Source organism: Mobula birostris, chromosome 2, assembly GCF_030028105.1.
Source record: "Mobula birostris isolate sMobBir1 chromosome 2, sMobBir1.hap1, whole genome shotgun sequence".
Lineage (NCBI taxonomy): Eukaryota > Metazoa > Chordata > Chondrichthyes > Myliobatiformes > Myliobatidae > Mobula > Mobula birostris.
This window is the reverse complement of record NC_092371.1, coordinates 121,334,558-121,360,416: the sequence shown is the minus strand read 5'-3', so window position 1 is coordinate 121,360,416 and position 25,859 is coordinate 121,334,558. Positions and strand designations below refer to the sequence as shown.

The following is a 25,859-nucleotide window of genomic DNA, read 5'->3' as shown; positions in this document are numbered from 1 at the left end:
TGTACTCCCATTTTTTGAGCAGTGGAATGACAGGCTGGATTGTGTGCATCTGTACACTGCCAGAAGACTATACCATCGATTGCTGGAGATTGTCACTCAGGGTCTTGGACTATAATGATTCTTTGCTTGATATTTTGAATTTTGTTACTCTCTATTTTTGAATGTTTGCTTGCTATATTGAATGTTTTGCATCTTGGCCCCAGAGGAATGCTGCCTTGTTCAGCTGTACCTATGTAGGGCTTGAATAATAATTAAACATGATTTGATTTGATTTGAAGTGGCCATGCATCTTACTGTCTTCCTGCACTGCACTTTCTCTGACTGTAACAATTTATTGTGCATTCTGTTATTTCTTTCCTTCACTGCACTATTGTAGTGAAATTATCAATATGGATGGGACGTAAAACTCTGTGCGTCGGTACATGATTTATCTATACCTGCTGTGTGATGATATCATTAACTCCAGTCATGATGTTCTCGTCAACTTCAGTCACAATGATACCAATCTACAGGTCTGACAAGGTCATACTCAGACTTAATTGTTCTTTTAAGTTCATAGGGATGGTTTTGGGGACAGAGAAGGGAATTAGGGATCAGGTTGCAGGTTCGAGACAAGGATGCAGGTCGTATTTGGGTTTAGGGACAGGGGAGTGCAGGAGTTATAGTTCAGGCTGAACTCTAAGCCTCCGCTGCACACTTCACATTTGAAGGATATCTGGAATCCAGCCCTCTGCTCTGTGCTCAAAGGGCCAGCGGTGAGGACAATGGATGAACAACTGGAGTCCAGGCCTCTGCATTGCACTCAAAGGCCAGTAGTGTGGTTGGATGATGAATGGGGTTCGAGATCGAACAGGTCAACCTGCCGAGTTTCTCCAACAGGTTGTTTGTTGCTTGAGGTTCCAGCATAAGATACAGGAGCAGAATTAGACAATTTGTCCCATTGAGTCTGCTCCGCCATTTCTTCATGGCTGATCCAATTTTCCTCTCAGTCCCAATATCCTGCCTTCTCCCCATATCCCTTCATGCCCTGATCATTCAAGAATCTATCAACCTCTGCCTTAAGTATACTGTACATAAAGGCATGGCCCGCACAGTTGCCTGTGACAAAGAATTCCACAGATTCACCACTCTCCAGCTAAAGAAATTCCTCCTCATCTCTGTTCTAAAAGGATACCCCTCTACTCTGAGGCTGTGTCTTCTGGTCTTAGACCATAGGAAATATCCTCTCCACATCCACTCTATCAAGGCCTTTCACAAATCGGTAGGTTTCAATTAGGTCACCACTCATTCATCTGAATTCTAGTGAATACAGGCCCAGAGCCATCAAACATTCTTCATATGACAAACCATTCAATCTTGGAATCATGTTTGTGAAATCCTTCGAACTCTCTCCAGTTTCAGCACATCCTTTCAAAGATAAGAGGCCAAAAATGCTCACAATAGTTCAGTGCTTTATAAAGTCTCAACATTACATCCTTGCTTTTATACTTTAGTCCTCTTGAAATGAATGCTAACATTGCATTTGCCTTCCTCACCACAGACTCCACCTGCAATTAACCTTTAGGGAATCCTGCACAAGGACTCACAAGTCTTTGCACCTCATCATTTTGTCTTTTCTCTCCATTTACAAAATAGTCTACCATTTCATTTCTTCTACCAAAGTGCATGACCGTACACTTCCTGACAGTGCATTCCATCTGCCACTTTGCCCATTCTCTTAATCTGTTTAATCCCTCTGTAGCCTCTCTACTTCCTCAGAACTACCTGCCCCGTCACCTACCTTCATATCGTCTGCAAATTTTGCAACAAAGCCATCAATTCCATCATCCAAATCATCGACATATAATGTAAAAAGAATTGGTCCCAACACAGACGCCTGTGGAACACCACTACTCACCAGCAGTCAAACGGAAAAGGCTTCCTTTATTCTCACTCCTTGCCTCCTGCCAATCAGCCACCGCTTTATCCATGCCAGAATCTTTCCTGTAATACCATGGGCTCGTAGCTTGTTAAGCAGCCTCACGTGCGGCATCTTGTCAAAGGCCTTCTGAAAATCCAAGTATAGAACATCAACCAATTCTCCTTTGTCTATCCTGCCCGTTGTTTCTTCAAAGAATTCCAACACATTTGTCATGCTATATTTTCCCTTGAGGAACCATGCTGACTATTGTTACGTACCCCGTAACTGGGTTGCCAAGCCAGCAGAAATGGACCACTCAGTTGAAGTCTGGATTACTGGAACTAAGAAAGTTTTATTAAAGAAATAAGCAACACAGTACTCTAATAGTAAGGATATAAATGCAACAGGTTAGCAATGAATAAACACACATGTACACAGAACTAGGTCAATCAAGCTGTATCGCAGTCTAGGGGTAAAATGATCAATCACAAGTGACAGAGTTCAGTTTAGTTCAGTTCGCTGTTGTGCCATTGGAGAGAGAGAGAGAAAACGAAGAATATTCAAATCGGATTCCAAACAGACCTTCGATATTCCTCGCAGTCAGCTTTCGGGCGAGCCCTTCGTAATGTCTTCTGAGGTCACCGACTGTGACCCCTCCGTTCCAGATACGATCGCTCCTCGGCGGTGAACCCAGCACCCAGGCAAGGGCGGACACATACACCAGGTTCCCGCCAACCGTATCTTTCCACCCTGTGCGTCTATGGCTGGTCCTGCAACCAGCCCTCCAAAACTCCCACCGCATTGTGGGGGCTCACCGCTTCCAGGGTCTCGTTACCTTGTGGTGTCGTGAGTGGTGTCTGTTGTCTTAGCGAACCTGTCCCTTTTTATCCCCCCTGTTGGGGTATCGCCTGTCCATCAGACTTCAAACAGTTCAGGGTTCAAAGCAGCCGGTCCTGACAATATTCAGACCGGTGTCTCCTTCCGTTAAACTCTCTCGTCTCCTCATTAACATTTCCAAATGCTGCTCCATTGTCTTATTTATCTCTCTCTCCTGAAGACAGGTGGCAGATCAACTGTTGATCCCACTGGTGCTAACACAGGGAAGTTAACATCTTAGTCTATGTGTACTTTTGTAACCCTCTTTCGTCACACCCTCTCCTTTAAGGATTTTTACCGGGGTAAAAATTACAAGCATGAATACATTATTAGATACACACAAATATACATCTTCATCAGCTATTTGGCTAATACAGAGAATTTTAAGTTGTCAACACCTGACAGACAGTCAGCAATCACATTTTCTGTTCCTTTTATATGTGTTATTTTAATAATCCTCTCAAACCAGGCTCCAATTTAGCAGACTTCATAGTGGCCGAAGACACTAATGAATTGTGATCAGTGTAACTTCTCAGTGGTTTTCGCCCCGGACACAGATAACAAGGGTCGTCCCATACCAACTTAGCATTCTTTGGCAAGGGCTTTGTAAGAGGGTGGGTACTATCCGCAAAGTTGTTTTTTTCTGCAAAACTTCCGATAGTACCCCACCATCTCCAAGAAACTTCTCAGGGCTGTCTTGTCTGTCGGGGTGGGGACTTCAGCGATAGTCCGCACCTTAGCTTGCATCGGAGCCAGCTGCCCCTGTCCTACCACAAATCCCAGATAAGTGACCTTCGCGTGGCCGAATTCACTTTTTGCGAGGTTCACTGTCAGGCTGGCTTCAGACAGCCATTTAAACAGTGCCACAATGTGCTTTCCCCACGTGTCACTCCAGACCACTACATCGCCAATATACATTTCTGTGTTCTTTAGCCCGTTTGTCACTGAATTAATCATTCTATAGGGGTGTTGCTCACTAGGCTGATCTGATGTGACAACAGCCCCATGTCCCAGCTCTTTGCATCGCCTCGGGACATCTAGACCTACGTGCGCGTGCCGGTTAATTAGCTTTATCAATGGCCCGCTTTGTTCAGGGGTTAGGTGAGAGACCTTATCAGCAAAACGGGTCAAAACAATAGACATCTCCCATCTGGTCGGCACCACACTTATCTTTTCAAAATGGGTCCTCCCCTTCTCAGGTGGCACCCTAGCCTCATTAATTTTCATGATATCACCAGCTAGATCTGTTCTCTGATCGTGGTGGGCTTTTAACATGTTAGTAGCCTCTAACTGTGTTAACTCACATCTGCAATAGTCAATAACATCCTTCCTCCTGTGCAGCCAGTAAAACTTTTTCATGATTCCGCCAACTGTTTCCCTCCCCCCAAAATGTCCACCGAGGGGTATCTTGTGGGCCAGGTTAAGAATCTCATCCCCATAAATTTTTGGCACCATCCCCCATTCCTCATCTGCGGGTACGGTGCTTGGTCTCCCTTTCTTCCTTAGTACTCCCTCCTCCACACAATAGCCTACTGGCTCACTTTTTAATTCTGCTTCAGAGAGAGCTGTCTCCGCCGAAACCATCAGCTCTTCGTCTCGCTCCTGCACCTGTACAAATTTCTTCCTGGCTAATGCTAAGTCTGCCTCAGCTCCCTCACTTCCTCCTGTTTCACTACACTCCTTCTTTTCACTTTCTACCTCCTCCTGGTACAAGGCTGGTAGAAACGTCTCAGCTAAATTTACTTCAGCAGTCTTTCTGGACACACGCCGAGTCACTGCGCAAACGGGATGAACCTGTGAGTCCATGGGTGGGGCCTTAATGCTGGCAGGCTGACCTGTCAGTCTCACTGCCAAGAACACAATTCCCCCGGTGAGGTCATTACCGAGCATGACTTCCACGCCTTTCATCGGTAATTCTGGCCTCACCCCGATCGTGACTAGTCCAGAGACCAAGTTGCTTTGTAGGTGTATCTGGTGCAAAGGTACTGCCTCAGTCCCTTTTCCAATGCCTTTTATGACCCTGACTTTCCCAGTCTCGGTCTCTGAACTAAAGTCTAACACACCCTTTAATATCAATGACTGACACGCTCCCGTGTCTCTCCGGATCCGTACTGGAACTGGGTTTAACCCCTCCTTCACCGACACCAATCCGGCCGAGTTAAACCTCTCGCGCCCTTCCTGAACTTTGGCAGACCTTTCCTCTCCTAGCGGTTTGTTTACCAGCTCAATACAGCCAGTCAAAATCGCCGTTTTTCCTTTCCCCGTCTCCTCCTTTGGGGCAAAGCACCTGGACGCAAAGTGTCCGACTTTCCAACAATTATAACAGACGACCCCAGGAGACTTCCTACCAGACTGCTCCTGGTCTACCTTATCCTTCTCACTAGTCCCCGGCTTACTTACTGACTTTTCCGCAGGACTCTCCCCGCCGTCCTGACTACCCTTCTGGTAGCTTTTACTCGGAGAAAACTTCATTTTATGCGTCAACGCATACTCATCCGCTAACTTAGCAGTTGCGGCTAACGTGGCTGCCTCTTTCTCATCTAGGTAGGGTCTCATACCTTCAGGGACACAACCTTTAAACTGCTCAATCAGGAGCAGCTGTAGCAGTCTGTCATAATCCCCACTTACCCCCTTTGAGGCGCACCAACGCTCACAATATGTCTGCATCTCACGGGCAAACTCTAAATACGCGCGGTCCCACTGTTTCCTCGCATTCCGGAACCTCTGCCGGTATGCCTCCGGGACCAACTCATAAATCCTGAGGATGGCCTCTTTCACCACCTCATACCTCTGGGCATCTTCCGCAGACAAAGCCAAGTAAGCTTGTTGGGCTTTCCCTTTAAGTACACTCTGAAGCAAAACAGCCCACTTATCCCTCGGCCAGTCCTGACTTGCAGCAACTTTTTCGAAATGGAGAAAGTACCGATCCACATCGGTATCGTCAAATGGGGGAAACAGCCTAACCTCTTGGGTTGCCCTGAACCCTTCACCTTGGTTCGACATGGGCGCCTGCTCTGCCCTTATCTTTAACCTCTCCAGCTCGAATTCCCTTTCCCTCTGTTTCTCTTCTCGCTCCAACTGCCTCTCTTCTCGTTGTCATTCTAACTGTTTCTCTTCGTGTTCTAGCTGCTGTACCCAGAACTCGTGCTCGAGTCTCAGTTTTTCAAGCTGCACCTGTACTGCGTCTCCACCAGGTTTTCCAATAGGTATCACCTCCAGCTCCCCTTGGGGAAACACACCTTTAGATACATAGTGCTTTACGATAGCTCTGTGTATCTCCTCTCTCCTCATTGTCGACTTCCCCTTAACGAGATTCAACTGTTTGGCCACAGCTACCAATTCCGCTTTCCTGGCATCCTCTAGTGCCTCCAAGGTCAGCGCCTTTAGAAATTCCTCAATCTCCATTTCTGCTGTTTGTCTTTTCTTTCTTTCGGGAATTTTAACCCAATCAATTTACCCCGTCCCAAATTTAGCATTCGAAATCTTGGACGAGCCCCCACTTATGTTACGTACCCCGTAACTGGGTTGCCAAACCAGCAGAAATGGACCACTCAGTTGGAGTCTGGATTACTGGAACTAAGTAAGTTTTATTAAAGAAATAAGCAACACAGTACTCTAATAGTAAGGATATAAATGCAACAGGTTGGCACTGAATAAACACACATGTACACAGAACTAGGATAATAGGGTCAATCAAGCTCTATCGCAGTCTAGGGGTAAAATGATCAATCACAAATGACAGAGTTCAGTTTAGTTCAGTTCGCAGTAATCGCTGTTGTGCCGTTGGAGAGAGAGAGAGAGAACGAAGAATATTCAAATCGGATTCCAAACAGACCTTCGATATTCCTCGCAGTCAGCTTTCGGGCGAGCCCTTTGTAATTTCTTCTGAGGTCACCGACTGTGACCCCTCCGTTCCAGATACGATCGCTCCTCGGCGATTAACCCGGCACCCAGGCCAGGGTGGACACACACACCAGGTTCCCGCCGACCGGATCTTTCCACCCTGTGCATCTATGGCTGGTCCCGCAACCGGCCCTCCAAAACTCCCACCGACTTGTGGGGGCTCACCGCTTCCAGGGTCTTGTTACCTCGTGGTGTCGTGAGTGGTGTCTGTTGCCTTAGCGAACCTGTCCCTTTTTATCCCCCCTGTTGGGGTATCGCCTGTCCATCAGACTTCAAACAGTTCAGGGTTCAAAGCAGCCGGTCCTGACAATACTCCGACTGGTGTCTCCTTCCATTAAACTCTCTCGTCTCCTCATTAACATTTTCAAATGCTGCTCCATTGTCTTACTTATCTCTCTCTCCTGAAGACAGGTGGCAGATCAACTGATGATCCCACTTGTGATAGCACAGGACAGTTAACATCTTAGTCTATGTGTACTTTTGTAACCCTCGTTTGTCACACTATGGCCAATTTTATCATGTTCCTCACCCTGAGACCTCATCCTTAATAATCGACTCCAATATCTTTCCAAACACTAAGGTCAGACTAATTGGCCTATAGTTTCCTTTCTTCTGCCTCTCTCCCTTCTTGAAGAGTGGAGAGACATTTGCAATTTTCCGGTCTTCCAGAACAATTGCAGAATCTGGTGGTTCTTGAAAGATTATTACTAATGCCTGCACAATCTCTTCAGCCACCTCTTTCAGAACCCTAGGGTGTAAACCATCTGGTCCAGGTGACTTATCTACTTTCAGACCTTTCAGTTTCCCAAGAACCTTCTCTTCGTAATGGTAATTTCACCCACTTCATAACCCCTGACACCTGGAACTTCCACCACACTGCTAGTGTCTTCCACAGATATTCAGATACTTATTCAGATGGTCTGCCATTTCCTTTTCCCCCTTTCACTGCCTCTCCGGCATCATTTTCCAGCAATCCGATATCCACTCTTGCCTCTCTTTTACACTTTATGTATCTTAAGAAACTTTTGATATCCTTTTTAATATTTTTGGCTAGCTTACTTTTATATTCCATCTTTATCTTCTTAATGATTTTTTTAGTTCCCTCCTGTTGTCTTCTCGATTCCTTAACTTCCCACTAATACTTGTTCTGTTATATGCCCTCTCTTTGGCTTTTATGGTTGGCTTTGACTTTCCTCGTTGGCAATGATTGTGTCATCTTGCCTTTAGAATACTTTTTCCTCTTTGGGATGTATATATCCTGTGCCTTACGAATTGCTTCCAGAAATTCCAGCCATTGCTGCTCTGCCATCATCCCTGCCAGTGTTCTTTTACAATCAATGCTTGCCTACTCCACTTTCATGCCTCTGTAATTCCCTTTACTCCACTGATACCCTCTGACTTTTAACTTCTCCTTCTCAAATTTCAGGATGAATTCAATCATATTATGATCACTTTCCCCTAGGGGTTATTTATGTTCTGCTCCCTAACCAATTTGGATTCATCGCACAACACCCAATCGAGAATAGTTGATCCCCTAGAAGGCACAAACACGAGCTGCGCTAAAAAGACATCTCGTAGGCATTCTAGAAAATCTTGGGCAGCTATAGACTCTTGTGTCTCTACTTTGGCAGTGGTTAGTATCTAAACTGTTGTGGAGGAAGTAAAAGAGTAAATGGCAGAAATGGGAGGAGAGACCAAAAGTGTTTCAATTATGTGAAAGAAAATTAAGACTTTTGCCCAGATTGTTTTGTGGGAAGGATTTCACTCTAAGCACACAGAACATCCTCCAGTGTACAACCAGCAGGTGCAGCCTCAGGAAAGAACACTGAGCAAGGGCATCGCTTACAGGAATCTGGTTCCTGGAAGATGGAACGGTGGTTTGATTCAGCACCAGCAAGAAGAACAGAATATACTGCCTCCTTAAAAGGAGTTACAGCTAGCTGTGAATACTGTGTCTAATGCTGGCAAGCACCCTGCGTTCTTCTGAGAGCAGGGGAAGTTGATACAAGTCAAAGAACAGCTTCACCGTGCAAATGGCATAATCAATGCATAGTAATATCATATCAGCCCACAAATTTATTAGTTACACTTGCAGAGACAGTGACAGACCAAATCTTGTATCTTATTACATGGAGCATTTCAAGCACAGTACAGGCCCTTCAGCCCACAATGTTGACTGCTCCTTTTTTAATAGCTAAAATTAACCCAGTGACAAACTCTTAAAAGATCATGGAACCAAACCAAAATGTGAAAAAAACAACTAACTTAAGTATTTTTATACTAGAACTGATAAATTAGGAGGAAGGCCCTCAAGCCTTCTCCAACATTAATAAGATGGTGCTGTGGCACAGCTAGAAAAGTAACTGTCTCATAGTGCCAGAGACGTGGCTTCAGTACTGACTTCTGGTGTGGAGACGTGCACATTCTCCCTATGATATGTGTGTTTTCCTCTGGGTCCTCCAGTTCCCAAAGATGTTAGGTTGGAAGGTTAATTTGCCACTGCAAATTACTCTTAGTGTGTAGGATGAGTATAGCTGCATGGACATGTTCTATCACTATGTCTTTAATATCAGAGCTGATCTGATTGCAATGTTGCCTGCAATCCCATATATCCCTAGCGCCCTTTCACCTCCTAGCTTGTTCAGAAATCTGTCTAAAAATACTCAAACATCTGCTTCCACTGATGTTAGAGACGGTGAATTCCAAAGATTTTTGACCTTATGTGAAAAGAAATCCACCTTATTTCTGTCTCAATCCTTTAAACAGTGACCCTTAGTTCATCATAAGAACAAACATCCACATCCACCATGTTAATTTCCCTCTCACTCTTTTGAACTCTAGCATTCACAAACCTGTCAGGTCTGAACTTTCCTTAAGTGACAATGTTGCCTATTTCAAATATTGCCCTTGTAAACTATTTCTGAATTGCTTATAATGCATCAATTCTATCCTTAAATAGAGATCAAAGCAAGATGCAAGACTCAAGAAATGGTCTCACCAACACCCTCTGCAAGTGAAGCACAACCTATTTCTGTATTCCATTACTCTCATAATAAACAATATTCTGTTAGTTTTCAAAACGACTTGCATGAGGACATTCACGTACCTCTGTATCTCAATCTCTCACCATTCAGATAATAATTATTTTGTCTTTTCTGTCAAAGTGTACAATTACACATTTTCCACATTATTTGCTTTATCTTTCATCCACTCACTTAACCCACTTTATCCTCCTTCTATCCTCTTCATAACATACTTTTCTACCCATCTTTGTGTCATCAGCAAAGGCAGCAACCTTGCTAAATTCAGTTCCTCCACCCTAGTGATAATAAGTGAGGCCCCAGCACTAATTGCCATGGCAGGCCACTCATTATGTCTCACCAGCCAGAAAAAGACCCATTTCTACCTGCTCTGTTTCCTCTAGCAAGCAAACCTATCCACATGTTACTTCCTACATCGTGAGATTTTATTTTTCATATTAATCTTTGATCTGGCATCAAATGTCTTATGAAAATCCAAGAATGGTTTATCCCTAGGTTCTCTTTTATCCACAGCATGTTGCTGCTTCTAAAGAGCCAGTGAATAAGCCTCTGGTATGTATGGCATGAGCTGTTTCTTTAGTTAAAATAAAATAGGGTTAGTAATCCACCTACAAACTAAGGGCAGAGGTTATTACATAAAAGGATCCTAAGCTGCTTTAAAATAAATCTAACACTGTTGCCAATCTCATTCTAAGAGGCAGATATTGCTTATTAAAATGGGGAAATGAATCTCGTTGAATCACAGATTGTGCCCTGGAGAATCCAGTATCTGACCCAAAGTGGTCAACGTTAGATACAATAAAGTATTATTACCACTATTAACCTTCTTCACTTTGAGCCTTGTATTTATTTTATAAATGGCTGTTGCCACTAGGATTCTAACTCCCTTTACGCCTCAAAATCATCTTATTTCCTCTCAGGTATTGTCTGACCTGCTCAGTTGTTGCAGGAGTTTTCTTGTTTATTTCAGACTCCCAATACCTACATTGTTAGTCTGTGATATACAGCCGTGGCTGCTTTTAAACACGATTTTTCCACTACGTACTTGGAGGCGTGGATCATGTTAATATATAAATCACGGCCTGAGACATCAACAAAGTTGGCCAACTATGCAGGCCGGCGACAGAGTGATCATCGGCCAAGGATTCTTCTCGTAAGAGAGGAACATGACAAAGTTGTGGGGAGTGAGGGAGGTAAGATACAGAGTGACACAGCTCAGAAACAAGCCCTTTAGCCCACCACATCCACGCCAACCACCACGTACTTATCCCTACCATCTACCACTTACTGAAAATGCTTCTTGTGCTTTGTCCATTTATGTCCAGATACTTGTTAAATGTTGCAAGAGTATGTGCTTCCATCAGCTTCTCAGACAGTGCATTACAGATTTCAGCCACCCTTTGGATAATAATCCTCAGGATTGAACACAGAGTTATAGCCAAGATTGTATGAACAGAGGATGTGAATCTGGCCACAAGTGCAATGAAGCTAAGTCTGTAAATAACAGAGGTCTCCAGAGAAGTATGATATTCCAAGTTCAAGTTTATTATCATAGATTTGCTTACCCAGGGTATACACTTCATGAAAATTAGCTTTTTATAGCAGCAGTACAGTACATTACAAACATAATTTAACATAAATATCAAATTAACATAAATTGTACATAACTTACACAACAAAATAAATATGATATTAGAGAGGGAAAAAACACAGTCAGGATAGTGTTAGGGGTTTTTAGGTCAGATTAAAAACATGATGCCTGTGGGGAAGAAGCTGTTGCTAAAACCTGAGAGGTGCATCTTCTGCCTGTACCTCCTGCTTGATGGCAGCATCGAGAAGTGGGCATAACCCAGATGGTGGGGGTGGCCTTCCGAGGATATAACTTATTGTAAAATTAAAATCACCTATTGTGGATGTCCTGATGGTGGGGAGGGCTGTGCCTGTGGTGGAACTAGCAGAGTCACTTTGCTATAAAGCCTCCTGCACTCTTGTGCATTGGAGTTTCAGAGGTAGATGTGGACGATCTTATTAAACACTGACAGCACTTATCTCCAATGAAGATGAGTAAGTGTGGTTCCGTTTTCATAAGTTAGCAGCATGTGAACTTCATGTCACACCCGTTAAACATATTACAATTATATTTAATTCATCATTTTTCTTAGCACACAAGCACCATCTGGTGGCAGACATGTGGTACAGACTCACCTGAAAGATCATGTCAGATCTGGTAACTTATGCCTTAGCCAACAATTCTCCTTCAACAAAAACACCAAAATTATATTGTTGTCAATGACAACAGCCAGAGAAGGTTTAGGGCAAATGCGCTCTGGTGTGAATGTGTCTTGTCCAAAGAGTGGCAAGGGTCATTCAAGCACAAACAAGAGAAAATCTGCAGATGCTGGAAATCCAAGCAACACACACAGAATACTGGAGGAACCCAGCAAGCCAGGCAGCACCTATCGAGAAGAGTACAGTCAACATTTCAGACCAAAATCCTTCATCAGGACCGAGGAAGGGTCTCGGTCCAAAATGTCAACTGTACACTTTTGTGTGTGTTCCCCTGATTCAAACCAGAACAGCAGGGGGAGCTTTGTAAACTACTGTACTATGTTAGTCAAGGTAACTTGTTGGTCACTATATTAAAACTATTCCAATAAAGCTTTTCAGAAATCTTTTATATATCTAATGGCTAGCTGACTTAGAATCTTTTCAAGATGTCGAAAGTGTTTTCGTCTTTGAAATATTTTGTTTATTGATTGTAATTTTTAAAATTTATATAAGGTTTCGAAGGTTTCTGAATACCTCAGAAACATTCAGTGTTTATGTTTTATGCCTCCATCTGGCGGTTTGCTGTCAGTATTGTTCCTCAGATTGTAGCTGAGGCTTGTTTCAGTCACAGACGTTCAAACTTCAAAGTAAATTTATTATCAAAGTACATGTATATCACCATGTACAACCCTAAGATCTATTTTATTGTGGGCATATTAGAGATTCAGGATCCATTTATTATCAAAGAATATATAAATTATACAATCTTGAGATTTGCTTGCTGTTGGGTAGCCACAAAGCAAGAAAGCTAAAAGAACCCAATTAAAGAAAAAAAGGAATAAAAATAAAAATAAAGCACTTGTTGCGCAAGAGAAATTAAAAAATACAAGTAATAATAAATCAATAATAGAATAATAATCATAATAGAATCAATGAAAGTCTGCACCAACGTGGGTGTTCAATCAGTGTGCAAAAAACAACAAATTCTGCAAATACAAAAAGGAAGAAGTAATAATAATAATAAATAAATAAACAATAGATATCGAGAACATGAGATGAAAAGTCCTTGAAGGTAATCCATAGGTTGAGGGAACATTTCAATGATGGGACAAGTGAAGATGAGTGAAGTTATCCCCTTTGGTTCAAGAGCCTGATGGTTGAGGGGGTAATACTTGTTCCTGAACCAAGTGTGTATCCCCGAAGTTCAGGACAGGTCCTCCAAAATAATAACACCAAGGAATTTAAAATTGCTGACTGTCATGTTTTGTAACTTCAAAACATTAAACTAATTCAAGGGAAGACATGTGAATCTGAAATGTGAGTCTAACTAAAATGTGCTTACTTTAAGGGAGGCGTTCACTAATCATGAGATAACGTCATGACATATGAAATTCATGTATTTTTGCATATAACTTGTAGTTAGTTGTTTAAACAAACAAGAATGCTTAATCAATCAACACATTTGCAAAATTACTCAAATATTACTGAAATATTAAATACACAACTCTTTCCTGCTTAACCATAAACTACAACTCAATATAGAATACATCTCCACTATATAATACTACTATTATATACAGACATCCACAGTCTAGTAAATTTTACATTATCCCATTCAGGCCTGAAGATTAATCACTGTGGAGGATTTTTTTACTGTTGTGGGATGATGTCATTCCTGGCAAGGGAGGTCATTCTGCTTAGCAGGTGAGACTTGTGGTTGAACAATCTCATGTTCTGGGACCTCCTCCATGGTGTTTGTAGGAGTTGATTCTAAGACTGCAGGAAATGATTCAGAAAGCTTTGGCAGGCACCTTTCTTCTTCTAGTTTGTGCATCTTGATCTTACGAAGCTGTATTTAGTTCACTGGATTGTTCTTTTATTAATCCTTCTATTGCTCCCTTTATGATCTGATATCTCCTCTTGGTTACCTCATCCATAACATCATCTGATAAATCCTCTGTTTTCATATCTCTATTGACTCCTTTCTTTTTTACCTTCCATTCATCCAGCTAGGCTTTAATCTTGGCATCTACTTTTACAAGATGCTTTTTCTCTTCCACTTGAAGTTCCTGCAGTAACCTTAATGCATGCAAAGTAGATTCTGGTTCTTTATACTCATAAAAACCAAATACTTGCAACTTTCCTGAAGCTCCTTGAACTCCCTTCCGACTTAAAACCAAGCTACATTTCACAAGTAACTTATGACTAGCGTGTCAGAGGCTCTTTCAGATATATTGCCTACAGAAACTGGCGTAGTTAGACCATTGCTTTTGTCACTTCCACGATTCCTCTGAGCAGCATAATCTTTCCTTGGTCCAGTATGCTTTCCAGCCAGTGGCACAGAATTTGGCACCAACACTTGTTTGTCCTCTGTTAGACAACAATTCATGGTGTTTGGCATGAGGACAGTTGTGGCATCATCCAGTATCTTTCTTAATTCACTTTCAGTTGGCTTCATTGCAGGCAATGTGACATGCAAATAAATGGTGGACGGATCTCCAATCAATTTGTAGTTGTCTCAGCCAATCAGGACCCCACAATGTTGGTCTTCCTGTTTTTAGCACATACAAGCTCAATTTGGATTGTTGGTTGTTGTATTTCACTATCATTCCCACAGGAGTTATATTTTCTCTAGTATAAGTTATTAGTTGGGTATCTGCAGGCTTCGATTTAGTAGATTAAAATGCTGATCAAACTCATTTTTTGGAATGACTGAAACAGCTGAGCCAGTGTCTAATTCCACTTTAATCAATTTGCTGTTCATTTCTGGTGTGAGCCATATTGCTTGTCTATTGTTAGTTTTCAATGTTAAATCTCAAGTCTAGTCAGTCCTGTGTCTCCCTCATCATTATCAGATTTTTCATCAACAGCACATAAATTAGTTCTCTCTTTGAAACAGAAACTTGACTTTGTATCTTTTTTCTCTTCCCTGTGCAATCCATTTATCTTTGTCTGCCCAACATGCTCTTTGTATGTGTCCTACTTTGTTGCATTTTCTACAAGTTTTGCCTTTAAATCTGCATTGGTCTGGTGTATGTGAGCCCCTGCCACAAGGGTAACACAATTTGTTTGGTTTCTGTTTAGACATTGCAATATTGTTCACACTTACTTTCATTCATGACTCTTAACTCAATTGTGTCTCTGTCTGCTGTTTCCATTGATACAGCTATTTCAACTGCTCTATTAAATGTTAGCTGTTCTTCTGTTAGGAACCGTTTTTAAAGATTTCTTCTACTATTCCACAAACTAAGTGATCTCTCGGTGCATCACTAAGCCCATTACTGAACTGACAATGCTCAGACAACTTCTTCAATTCAACCACATACACTGACTCCCCTTCCTTTTGATTCTGTCTATGAAACCTAAAGCATTCTGTAATCCATAATGGCTTTGGCTCTAAGTGTTCCTGCATTACTTTCACATTGTCAGCAAAGCTCATTTCTGCTGGTTTGGTTGGAGCAGTCAAACTGTGAAGCAACCTTTAAATGCAATGTACTCAACAAAATTGGTACTCGTTTCTCATTGGCTATTTCATTGGCTTCAAAATACAGTTCAATTAGCTCAGTATACATGAGCCAGTTGTCTCTTGTGGATGCAAAAGTGCCAATCTTTGCCATGTAGGCAGCCATTTCTGCTCTTTTTTTTTAATGATTATGATCACCTGGTTGTCACTGTTTATGAACCTGTGAATTCTAACATTTTCTGTCCTTATTTTGACTCGACTGTCTCTGCCCATGTTAGGCTGTGATTTTTACTTGCCGTTCCTAACTGCGGTTTATTTTAGTTCTAATGTGTTGCTGTGCTTTAGCAGGTTGATAGCCAACTTGGGTTCATTTTAAAATGAAGTTGTTGCCAGTGTTATGTTTCGTAACTTCAAACATTAAACCAATTCAAAGGAAAACACGGGAGTCTGAAATGTGAGTCTTACTTCATGTTTAGTTTAAGCAAGACACGCAATTGTCACATGGTGGCAATATGACGTATGCAATTCATGTTTTTACATATAACCTGCAGTAAATTATTTAAACAAACAAGAATGCTTAATCAACCAATATATTTACAAGATACCAGATTGCTCAAGTATTACTGAAATATTAAATACACAACCCTGACCCTCTCCACTTCTGATCCTCTGGTTTCCCTCTCCCGAAGTCAATAATCAGCTCCTTAGTCTTGCTGACATTGAGAGAGAGGTTGTTGTTGTGGCACCACTCAGCCAGATTTTTCAGTCTCCTTCCTATATGTTAATTCATCACCACTTTTGATTCAGCCTACATCAGCAAATTTGAATATGGCATTGGTGCTGTGCTTATCCACACAGTCATAAGTGTAAGTAGAGCAGGGAAATAAGCACACAGCCTTGTGGTGCACCTGTGCTGATGGAGATTGTGGAGGAGATTTTGTTGGCAATCCAAACTGACTGGGGTTTGCAAGAGAGGAAAATGAGGATTCCATTGTTTGAATTTGCACAATTTAATGTTTTTTGCACATTGGTTGTTCATCTTTGTGTGCAAGTTTTCAATGATTCTATTGTGTTTCTTTGTACCCACTGTGAATGCTTGCAAGAAAATTAATCTCAATGCGGTATAGGGTAACATACGTCAGAATCAGAATCAGGTTTATTATCACCGGCACGTGACGTGAAATTTAACTTAACAGCAGCAGTTCAATGCAATACATAAGCCAGCAGAGAGAAAAAAATAAAAATGATAATATTAAACAAACAAGTAAAATCAATTACGTATGTTGAATGGTTTTTTTAAAAACGTGCAAAAACAGAAATACTGTATATTAAAAAAGTGAGGTGGTGTCCAAAGATTCAATGTCCTTTTAGGAATTGGAGGGTAGAGGGGAAGAAGCTGTTCCTGAATCGCTGAGTGTGTGCCTTCAGGCTCCTGTACCTCCTGTCTGATGACAGTGAGAAAAGGGCATGCCCTGGGTGCATGTACTACAATAATACATTTGTTTTGAACTTTGAACTTGCGATGCTGCTACAATTACATTTTTTATTGCACCTCTGCATACATGTACTTATCATTTTTTTAAATGTGCGGAGTTGCCCGTGCATACAAGAACTACCGAAGTGTCTCTGTACCTCCCCCCACAGATGCTCTCCGACCTAGCAGCTGTTTCTCCCTCGTCATCGAAATGGACGCGCCTGACTCCGTCGGCAAGCGAACGCCCAATCAGCAGCGAGTGGAAGGGGATGCGTGCGTAGCGTGTGTTCCCCCCCTCCCCGGCGGGCTACCGCGCGCCCGGCTGACATGTCAATGAGATTGCGCAGTTTTCATTTTCCGCGAGCTCGCCCGTTTCCGGCCGGCGGCCGTGATTGGGCATGCGTGTTGCTTGCGAGCCGGCGCGCTGCTCCTCCCCGCTCCCGCTCGAGCGAGCAGGCATTGGTGGTGACTGAGCGAGGCGGGATCGCGGCGAAGTCCATTTGGCTTCCGTGAGTCCACTCTCCCTTATTGCAGCGCCTGTCACCATGACGGCACTGTGCAGGGCCGCTGGTGTGAGGTGTCAACGGGTAGGCAGCGGTGGTGACCGGACGGCACAGTTGGTGGTAGCCGCTTGTTGATGGCACGGTGTTTGTTGGAGGTTGGGATGGGGAGGGGAGAAGTAATCCTCCGTTGATACCGTTGTTTCTCCGCCCCCATCCCGTCTAACGTATGGCGTTTTTATATGTAACTGTATCGCATTATTCATTCCCAACGTCTTGGGAACGGGGACAGTTTGCCCCGTCAAGTCAATGCCTGCTCTTAGAGTAAAAACAGATCACTGCAGCCTATTCTCTTCCATGTGCCCATCAGCTCCATGCCTACTTGCACTGAGGATAATTGACCGTAGCCTATTAACCTACCCAGCGGGCCCATGTTGGGATGAGAGAAAATGTGTGTGGTCAGTGTGAGAACGTGCATACTCCACACAGAGGGCACCTGAGGTTGACATTGAACATTGGCTGCTAGAACTGTGATAACAGCTGCCTTGCTAGCTGAATAACATTTTTTTTTAATTTATGAGCTGTGGGACCTTTAACACCAAATTTGTATACAGTAAGTTTCATACACCAATAAGAAAAATAATCTGCTTTCACAAAATCTTCTGCTTTTGTTCCCAAAAAGCTTTGGTTGTTAGCAGTACAGTACTACCAATGATTGTACATTTTTAATTGCCCTAAATTGAGGAATCAGTTAAGAGTTAGCTACAAGTTGATTCTATATTCTGGACTTGGTCAGGATGACAGATTTCTTTCTTGGAACCAGATGAGTTTTTAAGATGATCTGACAGTTTTATGGTGACTTGTGAAACTCTAGCAATGCTCCAGCTATTCTTAAAAATTCCAGTTTATCCAAAATTTTGAAATCCCCTTGCTAGAATTTCAATGGCTCAATTTAATGTTGAAGAATATATACAGTATACAGCCTGAAATCTTGCTTTTTGCAGTGATCCATGAAACAGAAAGGAAAAAATCTGAAGAATGAATGACAAAAACATTAGAACTACAAATACCCCCCTCCCTCCACTTGTTCCAGCAGAGACCATCAACCCCCTCCACCACCCACAAAGCAATAGCGAGCCCCCAGAGGCTATGATCTATGTACCATCAAAAACTACTTTCCATCCTAATACATTGACATCTCAACAGGCCCTCTATCTCACTAATGAGGGGGAGAGAGAGATATTGTTCCTGCCATAGTGAGAGGAGAGGCCAACAGCTTGCTGTTTTGATTTATTTATACTTATTTTGAGTTCCCTTCACTTGAGAATCAGCAAACTCACTCTCACCGTCAAGAGAGAGAACAATCACTTGAGTGCAAAGGCCTCTGACTGCCGCACTCACTGTCTCAATGTTCTGATCCCCCACGAAGATTCAAGCTGTTTCGTGGATGAACCCAAAGTCACCAGGTCCACAAAAGCCTCTGGCGCCAGATTTAATCTTCTTATGCCACTGGATCAATGACCCAGAATGTCAGTCCAGTAATTTAACTACTTGGGCAGTCTCTCAGAATTGAGGATGACCTATTTCCACTCCAGTTTTGTGAATTGTGATGTGACCAGTATGGGAGTCACAGACTATTTCACACATATGTTGCCATAGAGAACAGACAGGTGGATAGTTGGATTCGTCGAGTAATACAGGATGGAAATAGGTCCTTTGTCCTCTTCTTGTTACTAATATCGGGGAGGACGTGCAGGAGTCTGAAGACCCACACTCATCAATTCAGAAACAGCATCACCCTGTCTGCTATCATATCAGACTATTCAACAGTCTGTGAATGCTACCTCATTATTCCCTTTTTTGCACTATTGATTATTATCATTTATAGTAAATTTGTCTTTCCGCTGTTCTGCTGCAAGACAACACATTTCACAACATATAAATCAGTGTTAATAAATCTGATTCTGAACTTACCAATGCTGACCAAATTTCATATGTGAGCTACCTCCATTTGCCTGTGTTTGCTTTAAGATCCCTCTGAAGCTTTACTATCCATGTTAGAAGCCCAGCCGTTGGTCGGGTTGACCATAGATGTTGCATTCCAGCTGTCAATGTGATATGCAAGCCAGGGTAGTACGATATGGAAAGCAATCTGTTGTCTACATAGCAAGTTCCCCCTCTCCACTCAAGTTAATGAATCCAAAGGAGTGGCAGAGACCGATACAGTTTGGCACCAGTGACATCGTAGGAATTGCCAGTCAGTGTTGAACTCAATGTAAAAATGCCTTAGAGACTCCAGCTCTGGGTTTTCCCTCAGGGTTTATTCCTGAAGCCTTCCCCGTGAGTGGGCATATCACAAGGCAGTGAAGGTTTGAGATCAGAGTTTTCCTTCTGGATGAGCTGCCAACTATGACTGATAAGCCCCATCTGCTGAAGTGACTGGTTTAAGGCACCAGTAACCTGCCTTTGTCCTGTCAGTAGAAACAATTTCACTGGGATTAGTAACTAAGCCACACATGAAGGCCAGGAGCTGGACTTGATCCTCATTTGAGCATTGGGAGCATTTAATAGGTTGCAGGAGCTTATCCCCACTACCACCCTTGGCTATAACACACTCAACAATCCAGGAACAGCTTCTTCCCCTGTGCCACCTGCTTTCTAAATGGGCATTAAACCCATGAAAATTAACTTATTTTTTTTATTTTTATTTCTGCACTACTTATTTAATTTAACTATATATACACAGACATGCATGTATACTTACTGTAATTCAGTTGTTTTTCTCTGTATTATCATGTATTGCTGCGGCAAAGACAACAAATTTCACGACATATGCTAGTGACATTAAACCTGATTCTGATTCTTAAGGAACCTCTATCCATGTACCTGTCCAATTTATATGACATCTGCAAAATTACTAATCAGATCCCTGTAACTTCTCCTCTATGGTAGTAACAAAAAGAGGGCCTGTCAGTGATGGATACTGCCTTATTAAGACATTCCCTCTTCAAGACATTCTCAATGGTGGGAAGACATCCCCTCTTCAAGACATTCTCAATGTGATGGAGCTGCTGAGTCTACAACCCTGTGCAGCCTTTTGCGATCTTGTGCATTGCAACCTTCATACCAGGCTATGATATAACCAGGCAGAATGGTCTCCACTGTCCACCTCTAGAAATTTGCAGGAGTCTTTGCTGACATGCCAATTCTCAAACACCTAATGAAGTAGAGCCACTGATGAGAACATTGATATAGGTTTAAGCCTGCACTGTTCATGGGGCTGTTGGACCTGTTAGGGAACCTGTGAAGGTTCCCTAATCTGGGTATTTGAAAGGAGCTGCTATTATTTGTTTATACCTTGCTGGGCTAGCAAATTTTTGGAAACTAGATTAAATTCACTACAAGGACATTTAGCTTGATATACAGTGGGTGCTTTCTGCTGTTGCTTTTTATGGTTTCAGTTATATTCCATAACAATATTTTGATGGTTTTCCAGAGATCAGTATAGTTGCTTAATTCATTTCATATTTAAATTTTATAGCACATTCTATTATCCATCTTTCAGAGCACCCATGTGATCCCATATGTGTGATTAATCTAGGATTTCAAGACAAAATGTGCGTGTTCATTTGTTTTCATATTTAGCCAAAAGCATTATGTTATATTTTAGGGTGCCCATAGAAAAGACTTAATGAAATATTGAAAAAACTGCAGATGTTGGAAAGAAATGCAAAAGATGCTGGAAATATTCAGCAGGCAGCATCTGTAGAAAAAGGAGATTTAATGTTTTACCAAAAAGAACCTTTGTCAGAATGAGGCAAAATAAGTTTTCACTTCTAAGGTGGGTGAGAGAGGAAAAAATAGAAAAGACAAAAGTAAGACCTCTGACTGGATGAAATCAGTGGATGTTATAAATGTATGAGACGAACTGAGCAACTCTAAGATGGTCTAGATCGCTCTCTGGAAAACTTGGATGATACTATATTGGAATTTGATGGCATCACTGGTTGATAGAGAATGAAGACTGTTAGAGAGGAAATGCAAGCAAACATAAAAGCTGTGAAATGCAGAGTAAACTTTGCTACCGGAAAGAAAAAAGCCCAACATTATAGATGGATTGGTGAAGAGTAGGCCATCCCTGATGAACCCAGTTGAATTTTGTATGAGATGGGTTTGTAAAGTAGTAATAAGTAAAATGGTTCCACCCCACGTGATATTCTTTATAGGGGCTCCAGAAGATGAGCTGTGTGCAGTTCTGGATGCTGAAGTACAGGAAAAATATGACTAATCTAGAACAGGTACAGAAAAGATTCACAAGGATGTTGCCTGAATTGGTTAGAAAGGGAAAATAGATAGGCTGGCCCAGTTTTTGCAAGATCGGAGAAACTGAGAGGCAACATGATACAGGTAATGCTACAGTTGTTATTGTTATGGGGGATTTCAACATGCAGGTAGACTGGAGGAATCAGGTTGGTACTGGACCCCAAGAAAGGGAGTTTGTGGAGTCCCTCCAAGTTGGATTCTTAGAACAGCTTGTACTGGAGCCTACCAGAGAGAACACAATTCTAGATTTTGTGTTGTGCAATGAATCGGATTTGATCAGGGACCTCGAGGTAAGGGAGCCATTAGGAGGTAGTGACTATAATATGATAAGTTTTAATCTACAATTTGAGAGGGAGAAGGGAAACTTGGAAGTTTCAGTATTACAGTTGAACAAAGGGAACTATGGTGCTATGAGGGAGGAGCTGGCCAAAGTTCAATGGAACAATACCCTAGTAGGGATGACCATGGAACAGCAATGGCAAGTGTTTCAGGGAATAATGCGGAAGGTGCAGGATCAGCTCGTTCCAAAGAGGAAGAAAGATCCTAATGGGAGTAAGGGGAGGCCGTGGCTGACAAGGGAAGTAATGGGCAGTATAAAAGTAAAAGAGAAGAAGTATAACATAGCAAAGACAAGTGGGAAGCAGAGGATTGGGAAACTTTTAAAGAGCAACAGAAGGTAACTAAAAAGGCAATACACGGAAAAAAATGAGGTACAAAGGTAAACTAGCCAAGAATATAAAGGAGGATAGAAAAAGCTTCTTTAGGTATGTGAAAAGGAAAAAAATAGTTAAGACCAAAATTGGGCCCTTGAAGACAGAAACGGGTGAATTTATTATGGGGAACAAGGAAATGGCAGACGAGTTGAACAGGTACTTTGGATCTGTCTTCACTAGGGAAGACACAAACAATCTCCCAGATATAATAGTGGCCAAAGGACCTAGGGTAATGGATGAACTGAAGGAAATTTATATTAGGCAGGAAATGGTGTTGGATAGACTGTTGGGTCTGAAGGCTGATAAGTCCCCGGGACCTGATGGTCTGCATCCCAGGGTACTTAAGGAGGTGGCTTTAGAAATCGTGGATGCATTGGTAATCATTTTCCGATGTTCTATAGATTCAGGATCAGTACCTGTGGATTGAAGGGTGGCTAATGTTTTCCCTCTCTTCAAGAAGGGAGGAAGAGAGAAAACAGGGAATTATAGACCGGTTAGCCTGACGTCGGTGGTGGGAAAGATGCTGGAGTCAATTATGAAAGATGAAATTATGGCACATTTGAATAGCAGTAACAGGATCGGTCTGAGTCAGCATGGATTTACGAAGGGGAAATCGTGCTTGACTAATCTTCTGGAATTTTTTGAGGATGTAACTATGAAAATGGACATGGGAAAGCCAGTGGATGTAGTGTAACTGGACTTTCAGAAAGCCTTTGATAAAGTCCCACATAGGAGATTAGTGGGCAAAATTAGGGCACATGGTATTGGGGGCAGAGTACTGACATGGATTGAAAACTGGCTGGCTGACAGAAAACAAAGAGAAGCGATTAACAGGTCCCTTTCGGAATGGCAGGCGGTGACCAGTGGGGTACCACAGGATTCAGAGCTGGGACCGCAACTGTTTACAATATATATTAATGATTTAGATGAGGGAATTAAAAGTAACATTAGCAAATTTGCCAATGACACAAAGCTGGGTGGCGGTGTGAAATGTGAGGAGGATGTTATGAGAATGCAGGGTGACTTGGACAGGCTGCGTGAGTGGGCAGATGCATGACAGATGCAGTTTAATGTGGATAAATGTGAGGTTATCCACTTTGGTGGTAAGAACAGGAAGGAAGATTATTATCTAAATGGAGTCAAGTTAGGAAAAGGGGAAGTACAACAAGATCTAGGTGTTCTTGTACATCAGTCACTGAAAGCAAGCATGCAAATACAGCAGGCAGTGAAGAAAGCTAATGGCATGCTGGCCTTCATAACAAGAGCAAAGAGGTCCTTCTGCAGCTGTACAGGGCCCTGGTGAGACCACACATGGAGTACTGTGTGCAGTTTTGGTCTCCAAATTTGAGGAAGGACATTCTAGCTATTGAGGGAGTGCAGCGTAGGTTCACAAGGTTAATTCCCGGGATGGCGGGACTGTCATATGTTGAAAGATTGGAGTGACTGGGCTTGTACACTCTGGAATTTAGAAGGCTGAGAGGGGATCTTATTGAAACATGTAAGATTATTAAGGGATTGGACACGCTGGAGGCAGGAAGCATGTTCCCGCTGATGGGTGGGTCCAGAACCAGAGGCCACAGTTTAAGAATATGGGGTAAGCCATTTAGAACGGAGTTGAGGAAAAACTTTTTCACCCAGAGAGTGGTGGATATATGGAATGCTCTGCCCCAGAAGGCTGTGGAGGCCAAGTCTCTGGATGCTTTCAAGAAAGAGATGGATAGAGCTCTTAAAGATAGCAGAATCAAAGGTTATGGGGATAAGGCAGGAACTGGATACTGATTGTGGATGATCAGCCATGATCACAGTGAATGGCGGTGCTGGCTCGAAGGGCCAAATGGCTTACTCCTGCACCTATTGTCTATTGTCTATAAGGTCTATTAAATTGTAAGGAGCATATGTGGGTTAGACAACCAGAGGTTGTTTTCCATGGTAAGGGTATCTAAAATGATAGAGATCAGCACACACAAAATGCTGGAGCAACTCAGCGTGTCAGACAGCATTTATATAAGGAAATGAACAACCAACATTGCAGGCCAAAACCGTTCATTAGGACAAACTGGAAAGAAGGAGAGGATTATCCCTTTAAATGGTAGGAGGTAGGGAGGAGAAGGAAGTTCAAGGTGATAGGTGAAACCAGCTGAGAGGGGAGAAGGTGGGGTGGGGAAGGGGAATAATCTGAGAACTGGGAAGCCGAAGGGCTGATGATGTTAGGAGAGGAACGTAGATCATGGAATAAAAAGGAGGTAGAGAACCAGAGGGGTGAAGGTGATGGGCAGGTCATGAGGGTGGGGAAAGGTGTACTAGGGTTACAGAGGGATAAGGGAAATGGGGGTGGTTACAAAAAGTTAGGGAAATCAATGTTGATGCTGTCAGGTTGGTGAATACCAATAAGGAATGTGACTTGTTGCTTAACCACTTGTCCACATACATCCTCCGTCACCACTGTTCAGGGCCCTAAGCAGTACTTCTAGGTGAGGCAGCATTTGGCATACAAGTCCATCAGTTTCATTTATTGTATCCTTTGCTCCTGTTGTGGCCTCCTGTACATCAGTGAGACCAATGCAGATTGGGCATCACATCACTGAACACCCCCTTCACTCTGTGTGCTACATCAGCCAGCATTTCCTCGTGACTAGCTTTTTTAATTCTACTTCCCATTCTGACATGTCTGCCCATGGCCTCCTCCATTGGCACATTGAAGCCAGACACAGATTGGAGAAGCAATAACAAGCAAGAGAAATCCAAGCAACACAAAATGCTGAAGGAACTCAGCAGGCTAGGCAGCATCTATGGAGAAGAGTGCAGATGACATTTCGGGTCATGACTCTTCAGAAGGACTGGAGAATAACAAAGATGTTCGCCAGTCCTCCCGAAACATCAACTGTACTTTTTTTCCATAGGTGCTGCCTGCCCTGCTGAGTTCCTCTAGCATTTTGTGTGTGTTGCTTGGAGGAGCAATAGCACATATTCCACCTTGGTAGTCTCCAACCTGTCGACATGAACATTGATTTCTCTAACTTGCTATAACTGTTCCTCCTGTTCCCTACCCCCATTGTTTTCCTTTATCCCTTCCGCTGCCCTCTTGACCTGCACATCGCCTTCACTTTCACCACTCAGGTTCCCCACCTCCCTTGCTTTATTCCACAGTCTACTGTCCTCTCTTATCAGATTTTTATTTCTTCAGCCCTTTGCCTTCCATACCTATCACCTCCCAGCTTCTCACATTATTCTCTACTCCCACTCCCACCACCACCCCCACCCCCACCCTCCTGCCTTCTGCCTCACTTGGATCCACCTATTGGTTGTCAGTTTCTGCTCCTCACCCTCACTCTACTCCTTCGTTCTGGCTTCTTTTCCCCTCTGGTTTAAGATGGCACTGGAGAGACACAGTAATGTAT

At 42.7% G+C, this 25,859-nt stretch overlaps 1 protein-coding gene across 3 annotated transcripts in view; it reads left to right on the top strand.

The window, feature by feature from the left end:
* The first annotated feature begins 17,298 nt into the window (after positions 1 to 17,298).
* The window catches only part of spdya (speedy/RINGO cell cycle regulator family member A), a 34,737-nt gene continuing 26,176 nt past the window's right edge, over positions 17,299 to 25,859 (top strand). Inside the window, exon 1 of one of the 3 annotated variants that reach the window (XM_072247191.1) lies at positions 17,299 to 17,434. Coding sequence is in view for 2 of the 3 variants with exons in the window: in XM_072247177.1 (XP_072103278.1) it covers positions 17,471 to 17,548 (78 nt within the window). In the remaining variant the exon portion in view is untranslated. Of the gene's footprint in view, positions 17,549 to 25,859 lie in introns of all 3 variants that reach the window. The other 2 variants (XM_072247182.1, XM_072247177.1) reach the window with 2 other exon arrangements.